The sequence below is a fragment of the Corvus hawaiiensis genome, chromosome 6 (assembly GCF_020740725.1).
Source record: "Corvus hawaiiensis isolate bCorHaw1 chromosome 6, bCorHaw1.pri.cur, whole genome shotgun sequence".
Taxonomy (NCBI): Eukaryota; Metazoa; Chordata; class Aves; order Passeriformes; family Corvidae; genus Corvus; species Corvus hawaiiensis.
In genome coordinates, this window is record NC_063218.1 from 48,074,200 (window position 1) to 48,095,852 (window position 21,653).

A 21,653-nucleotide genomic window follows, 5' to 3' on the forward strand; every position below is an offset into this window, starting at 1 on the left:
ATTACCCCTATTTTCCCCAGGGGAAATCAAGCTGGGAGAGCCAGGGCAATGCTGTAATGGTCAGGCAGGCAGAACAAAGCAGCCTCGTCTCTAAGCTCCATCTACCAGATGTGAATCTATTGTCTCAGCCCCAGGGCCATCACACCCCCCTCTCCATCACAACCATCACGAGCTGAGCAAAAATTACACAGCAAGTTGCTTATGGCTAAAGGAAAGTGCCTTGTTTCAGCTAAAGCACTTAAAAAATAATTCACCCCACTCTGGTTTTTCCTCTTTCACAGATTTCAGGCACATCCCAAGATGGATTGCATCCCAGCTATATGTTTCAAATGCAAGTTGCGCTTGTACACGTAATAGTTCTTGCTAAAACGTTTTCCAGCTTCCCTAATTGCCATGGCAGGCCAAGTGCAGAAGAGTGCAGCAGAGCCTCCTGCATGCATCCTGCAGGGATTAAAATTGGAACCTGATCATAAAGGAAACTAAAACTAGGAAAAAGGAATTGCTGCCAAACCAACTTTCTTACCCATCAAAAAGGAGAGACTTTTGTCAACCCGCAATTTCTTTAAATGGCCAAAAATTATATTTTTTAACCTGTCCTGGTTATTTAGATGCAGTTCCTTGCACCACTGGCTGAGCCAGCATCCCATCACCCTCCATCAGCAGGGCTGGCTGTAGCACAGGACACTGTGTTCCCACTGCAGGGGGTATTGGCACCTCAAAACTGTGCTCACAGCTGAGGCCAGAGTCAACCCTTGGCCTGACATAGCTCTGCTTCTTCCAGGCTTGGTTAGTTCCACCACGTGTGTGCCTGTCACCCTTGCTGTGATGTTCTGGAGCGGAGCACAACATGATGCTGGAGAAAGGGGCTTGTCAGGCTTCATATCGCCCTGTTCTGTAATGAAATGTATTGACTGGGATGAACTCTGCATCAGCTTTAAGAAGGGCATCGCTCCCCTCTTTGGCAGCTGCCCATGTGCTCCCCAGCTCTCCCACCTCACTGCTGGGATGGAGCCCAGCACAAATCCCTGTGCACACCACCTTCTTCCTGCAAAGCCCAAAATGGTGTCACTCAGTGAGGAGAGCTGACATGCTTGAGCAGGCAAAAGGCACTTGCAGCATCACCAGGCAGGTGTGTTTCTTACACGGGGGCTGCCCTGGATCTGTCTCCATTTTCCCGATAGGAGTACCGGCCTGTGTGCAGCGTGGCAGAGCTGTGCATGCACGTCACAGGAGCAGCTACTGTGCAATTAACCGCAGAAGGAGCAGGCTGGAGGGCTGCGTGCTGTGCCATTCAGCTCAGCACATGCTGCAGAAGCATTCATTCTGTAGCTCTGACTGTGCCATGAGGCGCTCCTGCCAAAGGGGAAAAGGAAAAGTAAACCATAGTATACTGAATAAATTCCCTGTGATTCCCTCCGGCCTGGATGTACTGGAGGAAAGCTGGGCAGGAGCATGGAGATGTGCCAAACGCGGGGCATGGCTGCTGAGTGCTGGCACCATGGGTCAAAGTCAGGGGATGGGAGGGGTGGAGGAGCAGGACCTTTGCACTGGCATGAAGCTATAGTGATGGAGGAGCCACGGCTGGAAGCAGCAGCCAAGCTACACGGAGGCTTTACAGAAACACCCCTCAGGTGCATGAAGCATTCCTGCTCCTTCGCCCCCAGTGCTGAAATGGAGTGCCATGTTGGCCCACACTAAGGCTTGCCATGGGTAGTGAGGGTAGGCGAGGGGCTTAGATGTGCCTGGAAACCCTCTGGGGTCATATTCACTCCTCTGAAGGCAGAGGGAAAGGGACAAGAGAGAGGATAGGGACAGGGGAATGGGAGAGAAACCAGATTGTTTCATTTTAGTATATACAAGTCTTAAAAAATAATCACTGCCCAGTGCTCTGGGACAAGGCATGGTCTTTCTTCCCTGTATGTGAACTGGAGATGGGAAAAGCATTACTCTGGGCCAGAAGGCAGCACAGAGCTAGGCTCCATGCAAGGGTCTGTCAGGTCCAGACCCTTTCTCTGTACCCTTGTGCTGGTTTTTGTTAGGCTGCTCACCAGTTGCTAGGGGTTTTTTTGTTTTGCTTCAATCATTTTCAGTGATGAGAGCATCTGCTGCCATCTGTGCCTCTCCCTCCTCCCCCCGGCAGGGCTGCGCACCGCCGTGGTCTGCCTGCAGAGCCAGGCACTCTTCACTGTCCAACCTGCACACGGATGAGGGGATGGAGAGGAGGGAAGAGGCAGCTCCGTCAGTGCCCTGCTCTTCCCCTGTGTTTGCCGACCATATCTGGGCATTGCTGCAATTGTACTCGTCACGGGACACCCACAGTGCCAATGTCCCAGACCCTGGTGGCTCTAAGCAAGGCTGCAGCTCCTCTGAGAAGCCATCAGCCCATGAGACAGTGTTGGAGGGGAAAACAGAGATGAAAGGGCTTTGGTAACGTCACCTAGGACATCAGCACATGGCTGGGAAGGGAGGTGAGAGTTGCTACTTGCTGCCAGCGTGACTCTGCCTCCTGGCCATGGAGTGCCTGGGAAGCAGGGCTGTGATGCTACAGCATAGCCGGCTTTTGCTGGAGGGTTACACACCCCACAGCAGAACAGAGGTTGCCATTTGCATCTCTCTCGACTGTTAATTTGGATATCCAGGCTGAGGGCTGCTCCAGGTCTGACTCACCATGCTCTGCCTGCACATCTGGCAGCTCATCCCAGGCAGGGGAACCAGCGGATGTGACACTGGGCTGGGAGGTCTTTACCTGAATGAGTTTCATCTCACATGTATTACAGCCCATAGATAAAGGAGAATTGCGGGGTCATGTTTACCAGCCAAACCCAAACCAGTTCACCCCAGCTAGGACTCGATGTGCGGCTGTCTGCAAACTGGCTTGGTGGCATTTGTGCAGAGCTGCCATCCCCGAGCCCTGCGTGGCAGCGGCGGCAGAGGCTCGGGTGGGCACTGAGACTTGGCGTAAGCACAGCAGGGTTGGCTCACACGCACTGCTTGGCTCCCAGCCACCTTTCCCTGCCAGCGTGGAAGGTAAATGTCTACCGGTGCCCGGGCCCTCGCCTGACACACATGTCCCGGCTGGCACAGAGGTCTGGGGACCCGCTCCTGGCTGGTTTTAGGAGCCACCCTCACCTCACGACTGCTTCTTGCACAGGCCAGCGCTTGCAGGGGCTCGCAGCTCCCCGGTGCTGGGGCTTGGGGCCGCGAGTCCCGGACAAGCGTGGACGGACCTGCGCCCCTTGCTAGGGGCAAAGCGCCCGGAGCTCCCGGCCCGCCCAGAGGCCGCGGAGATGGGCGGTGCGCTGCCGGCTGCGGTGGAGCGGTGAGAGAGGGCCCTCTGCCTGCCTCCCGCAGCCTGGCAGCTCCAGCTCGGCTCGGACACCCCGCTCTCTGCCGCCGTGACCTCCTCCTGTGTGCTGGCGCTGCCTTCAGGGTCCCCCCGCAGCCATTTCATCGCGGGGCTGGACGAGCGCCGTCCCGCAGCATCGCCTCCCCGGACGAGGGTGTCCCTCAGCAGCCTCGGTGGCCTTTCCCCAGGCTCACCCCAAACGCCTTTCAGCTACCAGGGGCACAAAAACAGCACAGGTGTTTTAGGCACAATTGCACAATGTCGCCTAACAGGGAACAGTCGCTCCCCACGAGCTAAACAAAAAGGAAAAAGCAATCCTCATCAAGCTGTCAGGCCCAGTTTCCCGAAGGAATACAATTAAATCTTTAAATGGCAACGTGACCGTCAGTTCTTCCCCATCTCAAAAGATGCTTCTCAAGCTGCGTTCGGCTGTTCCTCTCTTCCACCCCCTCCTCACAGTTTTCCTTCCCGCCGCGGAGTGCAACAGAGGCTGCGGCTTCGCAGCCAAAAAAAAGTGCGATTTGGAGAGCGCGGCGCGACGTTGTGAGTGGCAGAAGTGAAAAGGCAGAGAAGCAACTCTTGAAAGCCTGCCTTCTGCCGCGGCGGGTGTCAGCCTTGGCAAAACCTGAACTTCCAGAATTTTCTTGCAAAATTAAAAAAAAAAAAAAAAATGCAATTAGAGGACCTGTCAGATTTGGCTGCTGCTTTTCTTTCCTTTGTTCCCTCAAAATGAAAAAAGTTCTTTCTTTCCCTTAACACCACAGTTGGTGCAATCTGGGATGTACTTGCCTGACAGTATATGGGGCTGTAGTTTTGCTGTCTCAAGCTGGGGTTCCCTGACACTGACAAGATGAAAAATGGATGCTGAATACCTTGATGCTGCTGCACTTGGAAGACCCATGCATGAATAAATGATTTTTTTTTTTTTTTCTCCTAAACAAGCTTGGAAATCTATGGGTTCCCATTTTTTCCTGCATTTTGGGGGTGCTTTCCTCCTGTGGGCTTGGAGGAACTCCATTAAAATGAAGGGGAGACACAGAGAGAGGAGGGGAGAGCACAGGAGCTTTGCTGCCCGACAGCCCCGAGCTGCAGGTGGAGTTGAGGCAAGGGCTGTGGTGGAGCTGATCATATGCTGGGGTCCGTCATTCCATCCTTCAGGCACAGGGTTTCTGCATCCTCTTGCTACCCTGTTCTTGTCTGTGGCAGGTCTGGGTGCACCTCCAGCCTGCTGCAGCACAGCGACTTCACCTCCTATAGCATGGGTAACAAACAATAAATATGATGGCTACTAATAATAGCCCTCCCTCTCCATCCCTGATGGGTTATACATGCAAAAGATGCTGCTGAGTCAGTTCAACATTCCCCCTGGTTTATTAAACCAGCATCCATTTTCCTGCAGATAAGATGGTCCGTCAGGGGAAGGGATGATGATAACTCATTTGTCACACTTGTTAAGTGTAGAAAAGGCTGGCTTTGGGTCACTTCCAGTTTTGTGTCCGCTCTGCCTTTATCTGAGCAGCCCCATGCCTGCATGCCAAGCAGGGTGGCTCTCTCCTGCCTAGCACAGGAGATGGGGATGGTGGCATTGTTCCTGCAAGAGTTACTGGAGCTGGGGGTGGTCTCTCAGTGCAAAAGCACTTGCAACATGGCTCACAGGAGTCCCAGTTCATAGAAAGGAATGCACTCATTATTGCAAGAGATGCCATTGATCCCTCAGGTATCTATGCCTGCAGCCTGGAACCCCTGGCACTGCACACATGGTAACCCTGTCTGAGATATCCCCCGAGCCCATCCAGCTCCACTTGTGTTTGGTCTGCAAAGCTTGAGAGGTTTGATGGGGAAGGATACCAAGCCAAGACCTTGGACACAGCCAACGGGAGCTTGGTGCAGGTACAGGGGGCGGGAAAAGGGGTTACAGCCTCATCTCTGTGCCTCTCCTAACCATGGAGGACCTGGGGATGGTTGGTCTGGGTCTTGCCTAGGGTAGCACTGTCCCAGCAGGATATAATTTGCTCCAATTACCAGGTGCCAGTTCAGGGTGGCTGCAATGTGAGTCATTTTGGCTCTACCCTCTTTGGGGGCATTGCCATCATGACAGGCCACCTCCTTCCTCAGCCTGGGATGAAGACTGGCTGTAGCCCTTATATATGTTAGGATGGCCATGACCACTCCAGTCTTGCTTCAGGGAAGGGAGCAAGAAGCAACCAAGAGAGGCTGGGAAGAGTATAGACCTCTGGATGAGCGATCACAGAGCAGTTCATGGCTGAGATACTTTCAGGGCACCATACATTGCACTGCCAACTGAAACTTTGCTGCAAAACAGACCCCTGATCTGGTCTGGTATGGAAATGCATCCAGTGAGTGAGGAGCAGGGAGGACTGCAGGTCTTCCTGCCCATAGCTCCCTCTATAAATGAAACCCAGGATGGGATGAAGGTGTGGAGACCTGAGCAGGAAGGAGGTGACGTCTCATGATGCTTTCAGGAAAGCATCTTCATGATCAGTCTCCACATCTCACTATGGCACATCCCTCACTGAGCACAGCCTGCTGATTTAACCATGCACTCAGCAGATGATGAAGTGTCCCATGACAGCCTGTCTGCATTCCCCATCTCTTGCTTCACCTTTGCTTTCAGGGTGGGTGCAAAGGTGGATCCTGGTGCCTTCTCCCGGCTCCATGGCTGGTCTGCAGTGATTGGTGCCCCTTGGCATGAGGTCATCTTACAGCTGGAAAAAGATGAGGCAGCTGTGGCACATGAGATGAGATGAAGGGTCAGAGGGGCTGATAGGCTGTATTTTAGTTCTGGTCTTGCCATTAATTTATGGGTGTTTTCAAGTCAGGGTGTGTTGATTTGCAGCACAACAGGCAGCCGCAGGCAGCTATCGGGCAGGGCTCTGAGCTCCTGCCTATTTCAGTGGCAAACGCACGTTGTCTCCGAAATCTGGCTCTTCGTAATGACCCTGGGAAGCGCTGCAGTAGCAGCAGGTTCAGACTGCAGCGATTTATTTCTCTCTTCAACGTTGGTCCTAGCAGGGGAGGGGGGCCCTGCCCGCTCGGCTGCCTTTGCCTGCTTGCCATAGATCTTCCATCAAGGAAGTCACCGAGGTCTCTGCTCTTAAATCTGGGTCTGCACTCTCCTTCACGGCTGCATGCAGCCCTGACCTACAGCAGCATCCCTCACTCCTGCTTTAAATCTCTCCCGAGCAGCTGCTGGTGACATTAGCATTTTCTCTTGCCAGCCCATAGAGACCAGGAGCTCAGCCCTGCTAAGGAAGGAATTAGCCCAGCAGCATCACGTATCAGAGGTATCTTTTTATTGACTGTTTACAGAAATACAGTAGCACTCCACTTAGGTGGCTTAGTCGAGTTCTCCAGAAGGTGCCTTCCTTCTCAGCACTGCTGGGAGATCCCAAGGAGAAACCTGCCCTTTAACACTTTGGGGCTTCTCTGGAGGCTTTGGAGCTCCCCAGCATGAACTTCCTAACACCTTCAGCTCTCCAGGGGTTGGAAGTTGTCTGAACCAGTAGATGAAATTCAAGAGAAGAAAAGGAAAAGAAACCCCCCACAAGCTGGGGGTGGTGGGGCGGTCTGAACACACCTGATATGTTGTGAGCCAGCCCTGCCATGATCCCCATCCATCACTGTATGTGTCTCCAGCTCCACAGGACCCCCCTGCTCCCCAGAGCTCAGCTGCCTGCCACCAAGTGTGCGTAGCTCTGGGCTTTGCACGCTCTTTTCACACAGCTTGTTGGCCATAAAATAAATAAAATAAATATTTCTTGGTCTATTTTTCTTCCTGTACATGTGTAAGAGTGAGACCCTTTCCTTCAGCTCTTCACATACCATTTCAGGGCAAGAAGGGTATGCTCAGCTGGGCTGATAAACTAATTTAACTTTTATTTATGTATTTAATCAACTTTTTTTTTTTTTTTTTTTTTTTGGCAATCAGGGTGTAGTGGTTGGTTTGTTTTGTGTGTCCTTGCTACAAGAAACTGCAGACACTTCTGGCGTAGAGGCATTTTGGCGGCAGCAGCTGCTTTTGGCCTCACTCAGTAGTCAGTGAGAGGGTATCGCAAGAAGATGAAGATAAGGATGATACAGAAGGTGGCAAGGGCTGAGCTGGTGATGTTAAAAAGCCGGGCTGTCTTGGCATCTTCAACTGCTCCATTTAAGTCATTGAGGAGTTTCTTATCCCGGACCTGAGACAAAAAGATAAATAAAGTAATTGCAACACATATGAAAGACATAACTTGTCTCAAGCAGCAGCCACAAAACCCAGTGCAGCTGTACGTGGTTACCTGTACAGCAGATGAGGGCTGGGCTGGGCCTCTTTGTATTTGAGCACGTCAGGTGCCATAAAACACCTTGAGATAAGGTTTGCACCCCATCTCTGCTATGGGTTGAGCTTGTGAAACCAAGCACTGTAATACCTGTGGGCTGGAAATTCCTGGAAGCAGAGAAGACCTGAAAGAGTGACCCATTGCTGTTACCAACCAGGCAAACCAGGGCCCCATGGTCCCCGGAGTGGGGCAGTGCCATTTGGAGCCTGAGGGTGCACAAAGGAACTGCGATGCCATTGTGCACCCCAGGCACATGGGCACTAAAGCACACTTCCCACCGTGTCACGGCCCCCTGGCCCTGCAGGCCCTGCAGGCTCAGCCAGCCCAAAAGGGAGAAGGCTGGCTGCAGTTTCGGTGTGCATCCCCGTGCCTCCGCCTGCACTGAGGGGCTGAGCGGGTGAAACCTGGCATGGCACGCTACTGCAGCTCCCGGGCTGCGCACGAGCCTCCAGCATATTAAGTAGTCCTGGGTTAATGAGTTCCTTTCCTTTTGCAGGTCTTATGCGGATTGTGTAGCATCCCTGCCACAGGCAGTTTTCTATTCTGACAGCACGGTCTGCTCCCTTCATTATGCTGCAGGCTGGGACTTTTATGGGCTTTCCTTGGGACAGCTCTGCAGTGGGCGATGATTGTGCACATCCATGTCACTGGCCTGTCCCCACCTCCTCCGGGCTGCCAGGCAGTGCATGGCACTGCCAGGCAGCAATGCCACTAGCAGGCATTACCGACGTACTAGCGACAGCATTACCAGGCAGCAGATGGCACTGCAAGGCAGCAGATGACACTGCCAGGCAGCAATGGCACTACCAGGCACCATGTGGCATTACCAGGCAGTGGATGGCACTGCCAGGCAGCAGAAGGCATAGCCAGGCAGCACATGGCACTGTAAGGCAACGATGGCATTGCAAGGCAGCAGATGGTACAGCCAGGCAAGGATGCTGCAAGCAGGCAGAGATGGCACAATGAGGCAGTGAATGGCACAGCCGGGCAGTGACAGCACAGCCAGGCAGGCAGCGATGGCACGGCCAGGCAGCTGATGGCACTGTCCACCAGCAGCAGCTCTGCAGTTTGATCCCAGCAGAGGAGGGGTCAGACTCCATTGCTTCCTAGCAGGGATATGTCCCTGTCCCCAGGCTGCCCCTTCAGCCAGCACTCAGCAGACTCGGGCAGCTGGAGCCACAAGGATGTGGGACAAAAGCACCAGGACACTTGACTCTCATCCATTTCCTGTATCCAAGCGGGGTGCTCAGGGTGTGGCAGGGCCTGCCCCACTGCCCGCTCTTGGGTGGGGGCTGTGGGGAGCAGGGCTGCGAGCCCTTTGCCTGCCCTGCTGCCAGCAGTGAGAGCCCCGCCGGGCACTGCCGGCCAGACACCGGATGCTGGTGGCAAGCTGCAAAAACCTGCACCAGAGTCAGACCGAGGAATATTAAAAGGCTTTTATCGATCAGGAGCTTTCCAAAAAGACTCTGCGACGGATTCAGACCACATCTTACGGACTTTTCTCTCCTCCTCCTGCAGCACTTACCCACGGGACTGTCCTGAAAGCCTTCTGCAACTTGCTGGACATGGGGAAGGGTTGCTGAACCCCTCATTCCCACTGAGTCATGCTGGTTCATGGGGCATCCAAAACTGCATCTCAGACCCTCAAGCAGCACTGCTCTTCTCCATCACACCAATGAGGACCTCTCTGCACAAGCAACCCCTGATCTTCTGAACTGTGGGTAGGGAAGCTGCTGTTGGCATGAGGCCCACAGGATCTGGTGCTGGCAGGCACATAGGCAAGAATGAGCCTTTTTTTCATACTTGTATTAAATCAAACGGTGCCAGGTCTCAGCCTCTTGATGTGCCCTACTCGTGGGAGCTTGCAGCTGGAGCTGGGGCCATCTACCCATTGCTCTGCTGTGGAGTGCTTAGCTCACCATCCTTCTGGGATTGAGAAGAAGGGACAGTCACAAACTGCATGTGTCTTTGGGGCACGCTTGGCTGGAGCTCTCAGCAGAGGAGATGATCTCTGGGAAGGCAGCAAGCCAGCAGCACGGGAGCCCACATGCCTTTCTGTGTCAGCTGAATGTCTGGCATGACTCACATTTGAAATTATTCAGTAAGTTTTAACATCCTCCCAAAACCCCTGGGCTCAGCAGCACCAGGCATTTGGCACCTCCTCACGCACTGGTGAGAAGCCCCAGAGGGGCTGGATTCAGGCCAGAAATCCCGATTGCTGCTCCCAGCAGACTCTTTGAAGCTCTTACACACTTCCCTCTTCCCAGCGGTGGGGCTGCTTCAGGCAAAACCTACATGGAGCAAATGCCTTTTGCCCCATCCTCCACTGCAACCCAGTGCTCTCTGCCACAAGCAAGCTGGCGTTTGCTGCCAGTGTTTGCCAGGCAGACAGAGGTTTCTCCAGCAGACCTGCACAGCCAGCACACCGAGCTCTGCAACCCTCCCACAGCCAAGCCGCTTTACCTTTGTGAGGCCAGTTCCTCTTGGCCCCAGGAGCTCCCTCCTGCTCCTCACCTCCTGTTCCTCCTGTCCCTGGGGCGCTCTACAACCCTAATTTCCATGCTCAGCCTTCTCCAGTGCTCCCAGCAGCCTCTCCCAGTAGCATCTCCCATCTGACACCAACTCACATTCGTGACCAGTGCTTTAGCCCTTTCCCACGACACACTTCAGCAGCGCCTCTCCTTGACTTTCCCATGGCTCTCCCTTTGGCCCTGCTCCTGTTGTGCTGCATCTGTGGTGAGGGGTGCCTGGGGCTGCCCTCTCCCCAGTGACACCATTCCCTCACAGTTCCTTTTTTTTTGTTCCTTCCATCTCTTCTCTTTCCTGTTGTTTGGGTCCAAACAATGGTGCAATGGCTGCCTTTGACTCCTACCAAAGGACATCCAGCTGCCTCCTCTCCCTGCACCTCCAGCTGGTTCCACCCACACACTCCTGCCAACCCCTGTGGCTTCAGTGGTCAGCCTCATGAAAATCATCCCTGATTGCCCATAATCGTTTATATTGAAATGGAGCCTCTAAGTGCCAGACAAATGCAAGGGCCCGTGTGGCATAAAAGTGCAATGAAAAGGAGTTTCTCCTTACAAACCACTCACAGCTCCAGCCTCCCACATCTCTCCAGGGCAGCCTCGCCTCCTCCTGCATGGCCTTGCACCCCCAGATGCTTCCAGATGTCTCCCTTTAATGTCCTGCTGTGGCAACTGAGCCAGGCTGTGGAGGAGCTCTCCTGGAGAGCAGGGAAGTGTTTCAGCTCCTTCCCTGCTTTGTCCTTAAGGAGACGCTGGTGTCTTCCTTATAGCCCAGCTTCAGCTTTTCCTATCTTCATGCTCCTGTGGCCACTGTCATCATAATGTGCTGGCAGCTGGTGCACGAGTTTCTGGGAGCCCTGGAAGCTGATTCCTTCCATGGCCAGAGAGATCAATCATGGTGAGGGACAGGTCCTCAAGGTCACAAGGCTGAACCCCCACCCCAGACCCAGGTGTGGTGTTTTCTCAGTCACAGGCTCTTCTCATCACTTTGACCCTTCTTACCTTGCCTAACACTAGATGGGGATTTTTGGCCCTGCTTTGCAGTGAGATGATGGGTGTGAGGATAACTACATCTGCTGACTGGGGTTTCCCTGGGCACCTCCAAGCACTGCGTGGTGGCCACCTTGGAGTTTCCCTCCTGGACAAGGCAGAGCTCACCCCTGATCCAGGCTGGCAACTTACACAATTTCTTTCTTCTTCCATGCCTGTCCTTACATGAAACACAGCCAGCTTTTGTGCTCTAACATGGAAACCTTTCTCCTCTCCTTTCCCATCAGCAAAAGGAAAGGTATGGCCTTTCTATCCAACCATCCCTACTTGCCTGTCACCTCCCTGCTGCTCACCTTGTCTTCCAGTATCTCCATCTCACTGTCCTCTGCCTCCAGCGTGCCAGTGCCCAAGGGTTCTTTCGCTCCTCCCTCTCATCCCTGTCCTTTGTTTCCTTGGTTTTTTTCTGCTTCCTCTCCACGTGCTCCCCTTGGCTCCTACCACCCCACTGCCTTCCCCAGCAGTCACCTCCCCTCTCTCTGCCCTGAGGATCAGCCTCTCTCATTTTTGGGAGCATCAAACTTGCTGCTCTAGTAAAAAGTGCTGCCTCAGCTTGCAGAAAGAGACGAATGGTTTGTTGATAACGAGTCTAATGAGGCTGTTTTTAAGGCAAGGCTGGAAGTCCACAGCTGGTTGTCAGTAAATCCATTTCTATGCAGAGCTCCATGTCCCTGCACAGAAGGAGCTCTGGAGGCGATCCTTGGATTTATTTGCTCTGTGGATTGCTCAAGAGCTCTCCAGCCCACGTGCCTCCACCACACCGGCACTGGCGTCACGGGACTGTCACCCCTGCATTTCACCCACCTCCATAAACCATTGCTCCTTCTGAAAAGCAGGGTGAGAGCCTGCCTGAGAGCTCGGGTGTGGCAGCTTCTCAGGGTTAATAAATAGCTGTGGATTTGTTCTGGTCCACTTCAACTCAAAACAAGGAAGATCAACAAGTGGCAAGAGGGGAAGGCAGTCGTGCCCACAGCTGTGTGCTAAGGGCTGGGCAGAGAGTGGGCAAGAGAACTTGGCATACTTCCATGACCTCAAGGGGCAAGAAAACTCTGCAAGCAATGCTGTGGGCTGCTGGTGAGGCTTAAAAAGCCAGCAAGGCTCCTTGGCATCTTCATGTCTATAGAGCCACAGCGAGGCATCCGTACTGCAGCTCATCTGAGATCCCAGCTCCTCTGATCTACTGCCTCATGGCACAATGGGTACACAGAAGGACTTGGCTCACCCCGACAGTCTCCAGAGACGAACCTCTGAACAACTGAAGTGAGATCTCCTGCCACCAGGCACTGATGCATCATTCATTACCACTTGGAGCTGGGAAAGGGGAAGGGAGGGAGCTGCTGAATATCAGACCACAACATTTGCTTCTGATCAAAACCAACTGAATCCAAAGTGTTGCTGTTGGAGTGATACTTTTATCTGTGCTGGGCTGGGGTTAGGGTTACTTCAGGTTTTCTAACTTCTCTGTTCCTGCTGTTGATCTCTTCTCCCCCAGCATCCAGCACACACAATTAGATGCGAATGCCTTGCTTGCACTCCGGGAGACTGACCTTGAGAAGCTTGAGATGTTAGAAAAGACCCCTGGAGGGATACATGAGTTGTGTGACCCCATTGCAGCCCAGCAAGCTGTATTTGCTGAGGATCTGGCCTGCTATGGGGGTAAATAAAGATGAGGCATGCTGGCACGGTCCTGCTCAGAGCGCTTGGCTGTGACATCTGTCACACACAGAACCTGCCTTGTATGTCAGTTTCTGCCCTCACCTGACTTCATGTGTTTCTTTCTTCACAAATTCTTTGGTGCTGGGGTGGGGGATTTTGGCATTTTTTAGTAAATGGTTGTCACCATGAAATAGCATTTCCCTGCAGAAAGAAATCTAGAAGGCTGTAGCTAGCATGCAAAAGGCCAGGCAGACATGCCTGTTTTCCCAGATGTGACTGAAACCAATAAAATAGGGCATGAGGAAGGAGACAGCTTTACAGTAATATTCAAGTGCACCAAGGGTATATCTGTCTTCCAGTGTGGGCATTATGCTGCTGAAACCAGAGAAAATGCTAGGGTGTGCTAAGATATATACTGACACATCTCATGGACTTGGGACACAAAGGAGATACTGCTTTATTAACAGTATGAATCTGTCAGATGCAGGTGACCTTTATGACAGGGAATTGAAAATGCTATTTCTGATAATGAAAATTATAATTCTTGAAGTTGCTGGATGTTTCAGTTATTCAAAGGAAGTGTAAAAGCTGTAACCCAGCTTAACTTAACGGCATCAGTGCACTGATGGCCCTTGAGGAAACCTGTGTGGCTGAGGGCTCTGCTGTGAGGGGTCCCAGAAGAGGCTCAGGGAGGGGAAGGTGCAGCTTCACTCCTCTCCCACGTACGTAGAACCTTAGTCAGTCCCTTCAGAGCACAGACATGCTAGAAAGGCCAGACTTAAGTGCCTACTGCTCAAATGTCTTTACATTTAATTGCAGAGAAACAAGAGAAGTCTGTTTAAAGGGGTATCTGTCCTTAGGGCATTTCTTGCTCCTGTTTTCTCTGAACTTCTGGGAAAAACATTATTGACAGTAAAAGAGAAGAAAATATGCTTCTGGAGAAATAACCGTAACACCCAGCCTGGCTGGGGTGTTGGGAAGATCCCTGCAGTAATGTGGGCAAGGAACACAGCTGCCTTTCTGAACATCCCAGTCTTCCCCAGGACAGACCTGCTATTGCCCCAGCATCTGCATTGCCTCTCACCACCCACCCCAACAGCAGCTCATGACAGCACTCCGCATCCCTTCAGCCACTTGCTAGCTTTGTCCTCTGCCTCTGAGGGACATTTTGTTTCTATTTTCCCCTTGCCACAGAGTCACAGCCACTGGGGAGCTCCAAAACCAGAGCAGAGTTATTTCTACCCGCTCAGTGCTACCTCTGTTTGGGTACCGCGGTTACATCCCATCAGCTACTGCCTTCTCAGCCTGAAAGCCAAGGCTTGTTTTTGACAGCCATCTTCTATTCTCCTTTCTCTGATTTGGAGCAAATTTGCCCATTTGCCTTCCCTCACTACTGCCTCTTCTTTTCATGCTTGAGTTTGTGTCCTCTAGATCTTTGCAGACAGATGCCGAGCCTACGCCTCTATTGTGGTGCAAGGCCCTGGGTTACTTCTGGGCTTTGCCCTTCCTTCCACCCCATGTCAAGGATAGTGAAGGGTTCAGCCTCTAAAAACTTTGCAGGTAGCAGACACTACTCTATCCTGTCGCCTGGGGATGGGTCAGCCCTGTCCTCAGGCTGTCCTCCCCCCACTGCTGCAGCAGCAAGGGACCACATGTACCCAGACAGTCATGGTAGTCTCTTCCACAGGAAAGACGTCAATCGTTAAAGGCAAATACAGACAGGAAAGGCTTAAAAATAAGGAAGAAGCCAGTTTTTTCTTCCCTTGCTGGATCAAGGTGTGGGGGGTGCTAAGGGACTTGCTCCCCCCACTCATGTAAGGCTGCTGCTGACTGGATTTGCCCTTTACTCATGGTGATGCTTTGCTCCAGGATGATTTAAGTTATTAAGTGCCTCACTCAGGCAGCAGCAGAGCCTCCTGCACAGGCAATGGATGAGAGCTCGCCTCCCATCTTGAGGAACGAGAAACTTGAGGCAGGCACCACAGGGCCAGTGCTGGGTGAGCCCAGGACACGGGGCCACAGACTTGTCCCTGAGCCTTTCTGATGGAGACCCTGACAGCGTTGGAAGCAGCCTCCTTGTGGTGCTGGGTGCTCACAGTCCAGCTCACAGGAGCTGTATGGGTTTAATTGATCTGCTTCTGTGACGAAGTCCGTCTGCACCCTGGCCTTCCTCTAAATGCTGCCTGCCAAAACAAATCAGCCAGCTCCTCTCCGGGCCACCCAGCCGCCCCAGGCTCTCTGCACATCCATTCAGTTAGTTTTGCATCTGGCAGGCAGGGAAGGGGAGGGCAGCCCAGGCCCCTCTCTCCTGGCAGCTGCCAAGGGGCTGCCTGTTTGCCAAGCACCATCCCTGCCGGGCTGCTCTCCCCTGCAGCTATCAGGAATAATAACCTGGTCCCATTCCCATCATGGGCTGTGCTCCACGCCATCACTCTCTCCAACAACACAGCTCTCTATCCCTCCAGCCCCGACACTGTGGGAAGCCCCCCACACTCTCTTCCACCTCCTCACCATTCCCATGATGCTGGCAGGTCTCCAGGACTTGTTTTGGGATTTATAGGGCTTGGGGTGGGGGAAGCTGGCCACGAGCTCTGGTGTTTTAATTAGCGAGAGGGCAAGAAAGAAACAGGCAGGATTGCCCTGCACTTTGTAAGCTTCTTACCCCCTGCAACTTGCCAGCTGACGGCTGATCCTGGCTGGCTGCTTCTTACTGTTCCTGCCTGACCATCCAGTGCTGCTGGGTCCTCTCCTGATGATCTCTACCAGCCAGGATCTCGAATAAGGGACCTAGTGCCGGCGTGCCTGCAGGTGCAGTACGAGCCAAGCCAGCCCTGTGTTGCCTGCTTGTCACCCTGCCGCCACGGTACAGAGGAGCCTCTGAGGGTACCTGGAGCAAGTGAAAGCACCTCTTCCCCACCTGAAGTAACATCCCAGGCTCCTCAGCTCTTCCCGTCCCCATCCCCATTGTCTGCAACCTCTCATTTGGGTGGCAAAGATGTGTTTCACATCAGGCACAACCCCCAAACGCTTCCCCCCTGCCCGGTCGCCCCTTACCCCGTGCCTCGTGCTCAGTACTCACTTTCAGTGAATAGGCCAAGGCGATGAAGCCGAGGCAGCAGAAGTTGAGGTATACAAAGTTGAAGATAGACCAGAGATAGTAGTCGTTCACCTCGGTGGTGTCAGGATAGATTTCGATGACAGTGGTGGGGTTGGTCATCGTCTTCTTCTCCACCGAGTGCTTGCACGGGACCGCTGGCCGCAGACTGTCCCCTTTGCAGCTCTTGCTCTCCATGAGATAAACGGCAGAAGAAGGAGACAGGACGGGCGAAGCTTGCCGGAGAGCTGGGGGCTTGGCGATGCAGGCGAAGCAGCCCTGCGGGGGGCCTTGAGGGGGTCTCGGGGTCCAGGCCACCCCCTCAAAGGGGCATGGCGGGCCCAAGGGGGGGTCCTGTGTCCTCTCCGTGGTGGCTGCCGCGGCGTCACCGCGCTCTGCCCTGGCAAAGCGAAAAGCCCCCCCGTGAAAAATGGGGGTGAGGGGATGGAAAGGCTGGGGGCAGGGGGAGAAGAGAAAGGGGGCAAGGAGCAGACAAGGGGAGACGTGGGGGGAAGGCAGGAGAGAAAGAGAGGGACCGGGAGACAGAGGAGAGAGCGGGGAGAGGAGTGAGGGAGTGGGCAGAGGAGAGAGGGAGGAGAGTAGGGCAGGCAGGAGGGGGAGGAGGGAGCACCGCTACACCCGGGGACCACGACGCCGCCGCCTCGGCGCGGAGCTGCCGCCGGCCCCGGCCCCGCGGCGGGGGCAGAGGCGCGGGCAGGGCGGGCAGCATCCCTCCCCCTCTGCCACGGCCTCCCCCCGCCGCTGCCCGCTGGCCTGCGTGACCCGCGTTCCACTCACCACGGGGGAAATAATCTTTTTTTTTTTTTTAAAAAGGAGACAAATAAAAGCAGAAAGAAACACTTGGGAGGCGCCGGGGGGCTGCGAGGGAGTTGCCAGCCGGCCGCGCTGCAGCCCCCCGCAGCCCTGCCCGCCCGCCTCTGTCTGTCGGTCTGTCGGGGCCTTCTCCTTTCTGTCCCATGCCGGGATGGGAGCCGGTGGCTCGGCTGCGGACGGAGCGGGTCTCCCGGTGCGGCAGAGCAGCCCGCCCCTCCGCCCTCCCTCCCTCCCTCCCTCCTTCCTTAGTGGAGTGGGTATTTGGGGGGGGATTTTTCTTTTCCTGAGTCCTAGTCTCTGCGGGATTCCAGATGTGATTCCATTTCCCGGTCCCTTCCACCTGCCAGCAGGTTTCCCATACCCCCCTCCCCCGCCCTCTTTTTTTTTTTTTTTTTTTTTTTTTCTTTTTTTAGGATATCGTGGCTGGAGAGGAGGAGGAAGAGGAGGAGGGGAAGAGAGGATGAAGACAGATGATGGGAAAGGGGATATTGGAAGAAGTTCCCCTCCACCCTAGCTTTGCAAATAGGAGAGACTAGTCCACCTCTGGCTGCCCGTCCGTCCGTCCATCGGTCTCCTCCGAAGGCATCAGGAGAAGCGAGGGATACTCACAAGGAGGGATGCGGGGAGTCGCTGCATATCCGGCTCAGCACTGCCTCCGGCTCGGCTTCCTCGGCGCTGGAGTTGAAGGAGGAGGGGAGGGCGGGGAGGGGGGCACCCATGGACTAGGGGTGGGCAGGGACGGAGTTAGGGGATGGGAAGGTCAGCCTGCAGCCCCCTCTCTCCCCCCGAACATGCTTCACGCAGGAGAGCTCCTCCGTGTCTCAGCCTTTCTCCTCGTGTCCCCCCCACTGGGACGTCACCTCCTGCTTGGAGCATCCTGGTAGCGCCCCGCTGGAGAAGGGCATCTCCTGGGCCCCGGCCCAGCGGCTTCCCCGAGCATCAGAAGGGGATGCTCGGCCCTGTTCTCCCCATTATCACCCACAGAGACCTTTGCAGCGGGGACTCGCTGCAGCCTTGTTTGCGGGTTCACTCCTATGGACCTGGGTGAAAAACTAAAACAAGTGTGTCAGGAGTGCCTGGGGAACCGGAATTAACAAGGGGAGGTGGTGGTGATGCAGTGCTGTGGGGAAAAACGGGTTCTGATCTTGAGGGGATGAATGGAAAGGGGATAAATCCTGTGTATGAGGTAACAGATCCTGCTGGCACGGAGCAAATCCCAGTGCAGGCAGGGGTGGGAGCACTCCGGCAGCAGGATTCACGGCATGTGGCTGCTTTGGGGAGGGGGGTGGGGGTGTCACGAAGGCTGGTCAAGCCCGGGAGGATTTGGCCGTGCCCAGGCTTAGCACAGGATCAGGGATGTGCTTGCTGCCTCCCATTGTTAACACTCTGGAAGCTGCATGGAATCCCAGTCCTAGGGTGCTGCAGTAGCGTCCCCCCAGGGACGTGATGATGGAGAGCAGCTGGTGCCGTGCAGGGACAGCCTGCAGGTCATTCAGGAGGATGCAGCCGTGGCACAGGGAGGGTGAGGACAGAAGGACACTCCACGTCCCCCCGCAGTGACATAGCCTGGCGCAGGTGGCCTTGTTGCAGCAGGCAGTTCAGCTGTGGCGCTGGGGAAGGGTAGCAGAGAAATCCCCAGGGCAGTGGAAACACGGTGGGTAAAACAAAAGTTTGTGTGAGCAGAAACTGCAAGAGAAGGGAAATCCTCTGGAAATGCCTTAAGCCTACCCGCAAAGTGCTGAGCTAAGAAATAAGGATGTAATTCACTCAGCTCTTCACAGGCAGGTTTGGCTCCAGTGTAGGGGCACCCATGCCGTGTTCATCCCCCTGGGTTGGTGTGATGTGGGGGAACTTCTTGCACATCCACAGGTCTCTGAGGCTGGAGGGGGTACAGTTTCCATGAGACCAGTTTAATCCTTCTGCAGGTGCCTGCATTGGCTAAAAAAGGACAAATTGCCTTCTGGTTCAGGATTTATTGCTGCTGGAGTGGCGTTGGGTCCTGCCAAAGTAAAGGAGGTTTTATTAGTGCTACAGCCTGTGATGAGACCCAGGTCTCTCTCCAAGAAGCTGCTAAGAAACAGAGGCAGTGCTAGGGTGAGACTGATACTCCTGTGGGATTAAGAGGTTTGCAGGAGAGGCAGAGCCATGGCCAGCTGTCGTCAGCTTTTCTGGAGGGCTTGGACAAACTCAACTGTGCAGAGTATCCTCCCTGCAGGCTCAGGAGGAACAATGAAATCCCGTCGATGCAGACTGGAGCTACTGATGAGCTTGCTGTTCGTTTGTCTGGGGAAAGTTGTGTGGGTAGGGCTGCTTCTCTTCTTAAGGCAGGGGTAGAGGGTGAGCAGAGAAAAAGGTCAGAGGGGGTTTCAAGAAGGCAAGAGGAGGCAGCAGAGTGGTGTAGGGGAATGTGAGATCAACAGAGACAGTCACGTTCCCTGGTATGAAAAGGACTGAAAGGTCAGGGAGGTTGAATGGCTGCTTTTCCTCTTCTCCAGGTACCAGGTCATCCCTACAGTTTGTGGAGCACTTTTTGGTCTTTGGGGGAGTGATTCATCATCTTCCTCGACATTAAGTGTGAGTGGTGAGAGGTTTATTATGTAGACCACAGTGGCATACATGCAGCATCACTGGTTCAAAAACCATTCATGTGACCCTTCCCCCAGGGAACTGACATAAAAATGATGCAAGGAATAAAACCCCTCAATATTCTGCATTATTTTAACTCTCCTCCAACTTTCTGGGGATCTTCAAAGGTCATGCATGCATGCCCTCAACCATATGGTCTAGGACTACTTTCCTTTCAAATAAAAGGTGGGGTGAGTATGAATAATCACTGGCATTACTTTGGCATCAAGGCTGGCTTCCCCTTGTGGTAAGCACGGGACAAACAGAACAGAAGGATGTTTCCTGCCCCAAAGCCAATCTCCCGTAATCACGTTAGAGACATGTGGGCTGTAGCATAATCAAGTGCTGTAAGACCTGTGAGAAAATCTTCCGTCTCAAATCCTACTCAAGCTCTTCAGAAAACCACTAGCAGAACCTGACCCTGATTTTTTTTTATTTCTGAAGGAAAAAGTCCACAGCCTCCTGAATGCTCCTTTCCTATTACCCCTATAAAATTCCTCAGTAGGTTGCTAAGTTCCATAAGCAGTAAGGCAGCCTGAGACTCAGAGGGGTAAATCCAATCTTCCCACTCTCCCTTGATCTCTGTCTTCTGTTCTCTGAGCTTTCATTCTGCATTCCGCTTCTCTTCCCTCCCAAAGAAACCTAAAAATAAATAAATCCAAGAAAGAGCGGAAAAAGGAAAAGCCATCAGCCCCCAAAACGATGTGCTTAGTCATTCATGGTGAGTAAAAATAGTTTCCCAAATGAACAAATTGCTGAGCCAACCAGATGAGCAAGTCATTTCCATAAACGAGGGGTCTCATCCTCCCTCTCCTTGGGCAGGTCCTTGTGTTAACGGGCTTTTGGTAAAGCCCTAAGCAGAATTACTTGGAGAAGGATCAGGCCCATGAAGACAGCCCTGGGGGTCAGAGCCAAGCACCCTAGTACTTAAGGGGATGTGATGAAAAATTTTATGTTCTTTGCATCAATGGAGACATTTAATGAAGAGTGAGATCCCAAATTGTCATGTGCATGGAGTTCTGCAGAGATGGTGCAGTAAACAGGGAGGCTGAAGTAAACCTGAGGACTTTCTGGGCAAGATAGTGTGGGGCTGCATTCAGGCTACTCCCGGGGCACGGGTGTGCTTTGCTCCCTGCTGGAAAAGAAGGGGTGGGCATTTCTGGCTCTTGGCTTCTCTAGCTCTTGGCCAAGATCAAGCCTGTGATTGTTCCCACTGGGATGTAACATTCAGTACACAAGGCATGACTGAAGACTTAGGCAGAATCCCCCCAGCAGAAACAGGGCCCTCATATTCCTGTCAATAAGTATTTGGCAGCAAATGACTTTTCTCCCCTTGGGCTATTGAGGAACAGTGGGCTGCATGATTGGTTTTCAGGATCCAGCCAGCCCTTTTGGGTTAAATCCATCTCTTTAACATAGGAGAATAGCTGATTGGGGAATTTAGGCATCTGGGGGGAACAGAGACTCAGGACATGCCAGTAGGGAAATCAGCTAAGCTCTCTCTGTGCTTAGATCTGCGCTCAGAAGATGGGATGGGACTTGGCTGCATCCATCTTGCTTATGTAGATGATGCTTTTTTCAAAGTAGGGATTAGCTCTTATCTTCCACCTGGCACATGGGGCCTTCATTCTGCTTCAGAGTCTCCAGCTCTCATACAGCAGTGCTAGGACTAAAAATTACACAGCTAGGCAAGAGGGACGGATTTTTCCTACATTACTGAAAAAACCTCACACCATGTTCATCACTGGGCTCCGGGACTTCCCCAGACATCACACCTTAGTGGATTTTAGGCCAAACTTAGAAGCTGAAGTTCCACTTGGCTGCTTCAGGACCACTCCAAAGCCTAAGCAGGAACTTGTTCTAACCTTAAACAGGAGCTTGTTCTAACTGGTCCAGAGGACCAGGGGACAGCCTGAGTTCCCTGTTAATGGACTACCCTTGGCAATACTCCACTGGGGAGGTGTGGTCCCAGGAGAAGGCTGTAGGCTAGCAGGGATGCTGGGAGTGCTCGCTGCCCCAGTGGTGCTGGGTCAGGCAGGTGGCACTGACATGTCACCTTGCGGAGGCTGTTACGTTTTAATCCATTGCAAAAGACAAATCCAACAGGCTCCTAGCATGTTTCCTTATCAGAGAGAAGGGGAGGAGCCCTTCTGAAACACACGAATCCACACAAGTGGGCAACCAGT

At 53.4% G+C, this 21,653-nt stretch overlaps 1 protein-coding gene across 2 annotated transcripts; it reads right to left on the reverse strand.

The window, feature by feature from the left end:
• Positions 1-6,643: 6,643 nt before the first annotated feature.
• IFITM10 (interferon induced transmembrane protein 10) lies at positions 6,644-21,600 on the reverse strand. Of its 2 annotated transcripts, none has more exons than XM_048306326.1 (3): positions 17,452-21,600; positions 15,994-16,408; positions 6,644-7,545 (listed from the first exon to the last, which is right to left on the reverse strand). In XM_048306326.1, exons 1-3 carry the CDS (start codon positions 17,559-17,561, stop codon positions 7,396-7,398), a joined length of 675 nt encoding a protein of 224 aa, XP_048162283.1. In that variant the 5' UTR covers positions 17,562-21,600; the 3' UTR covers positions 6,644-7,395. The 2 variants fall into 2 exon arrangements, with proteins under 2 accessions (XP_048162283.1, XP_048162284.1); XM_048306327.1 differs by having other exon boundaries at positions 17,384-17,466.
• Positions 21,601-21,653: the final 53 nt, after the last annotated feature.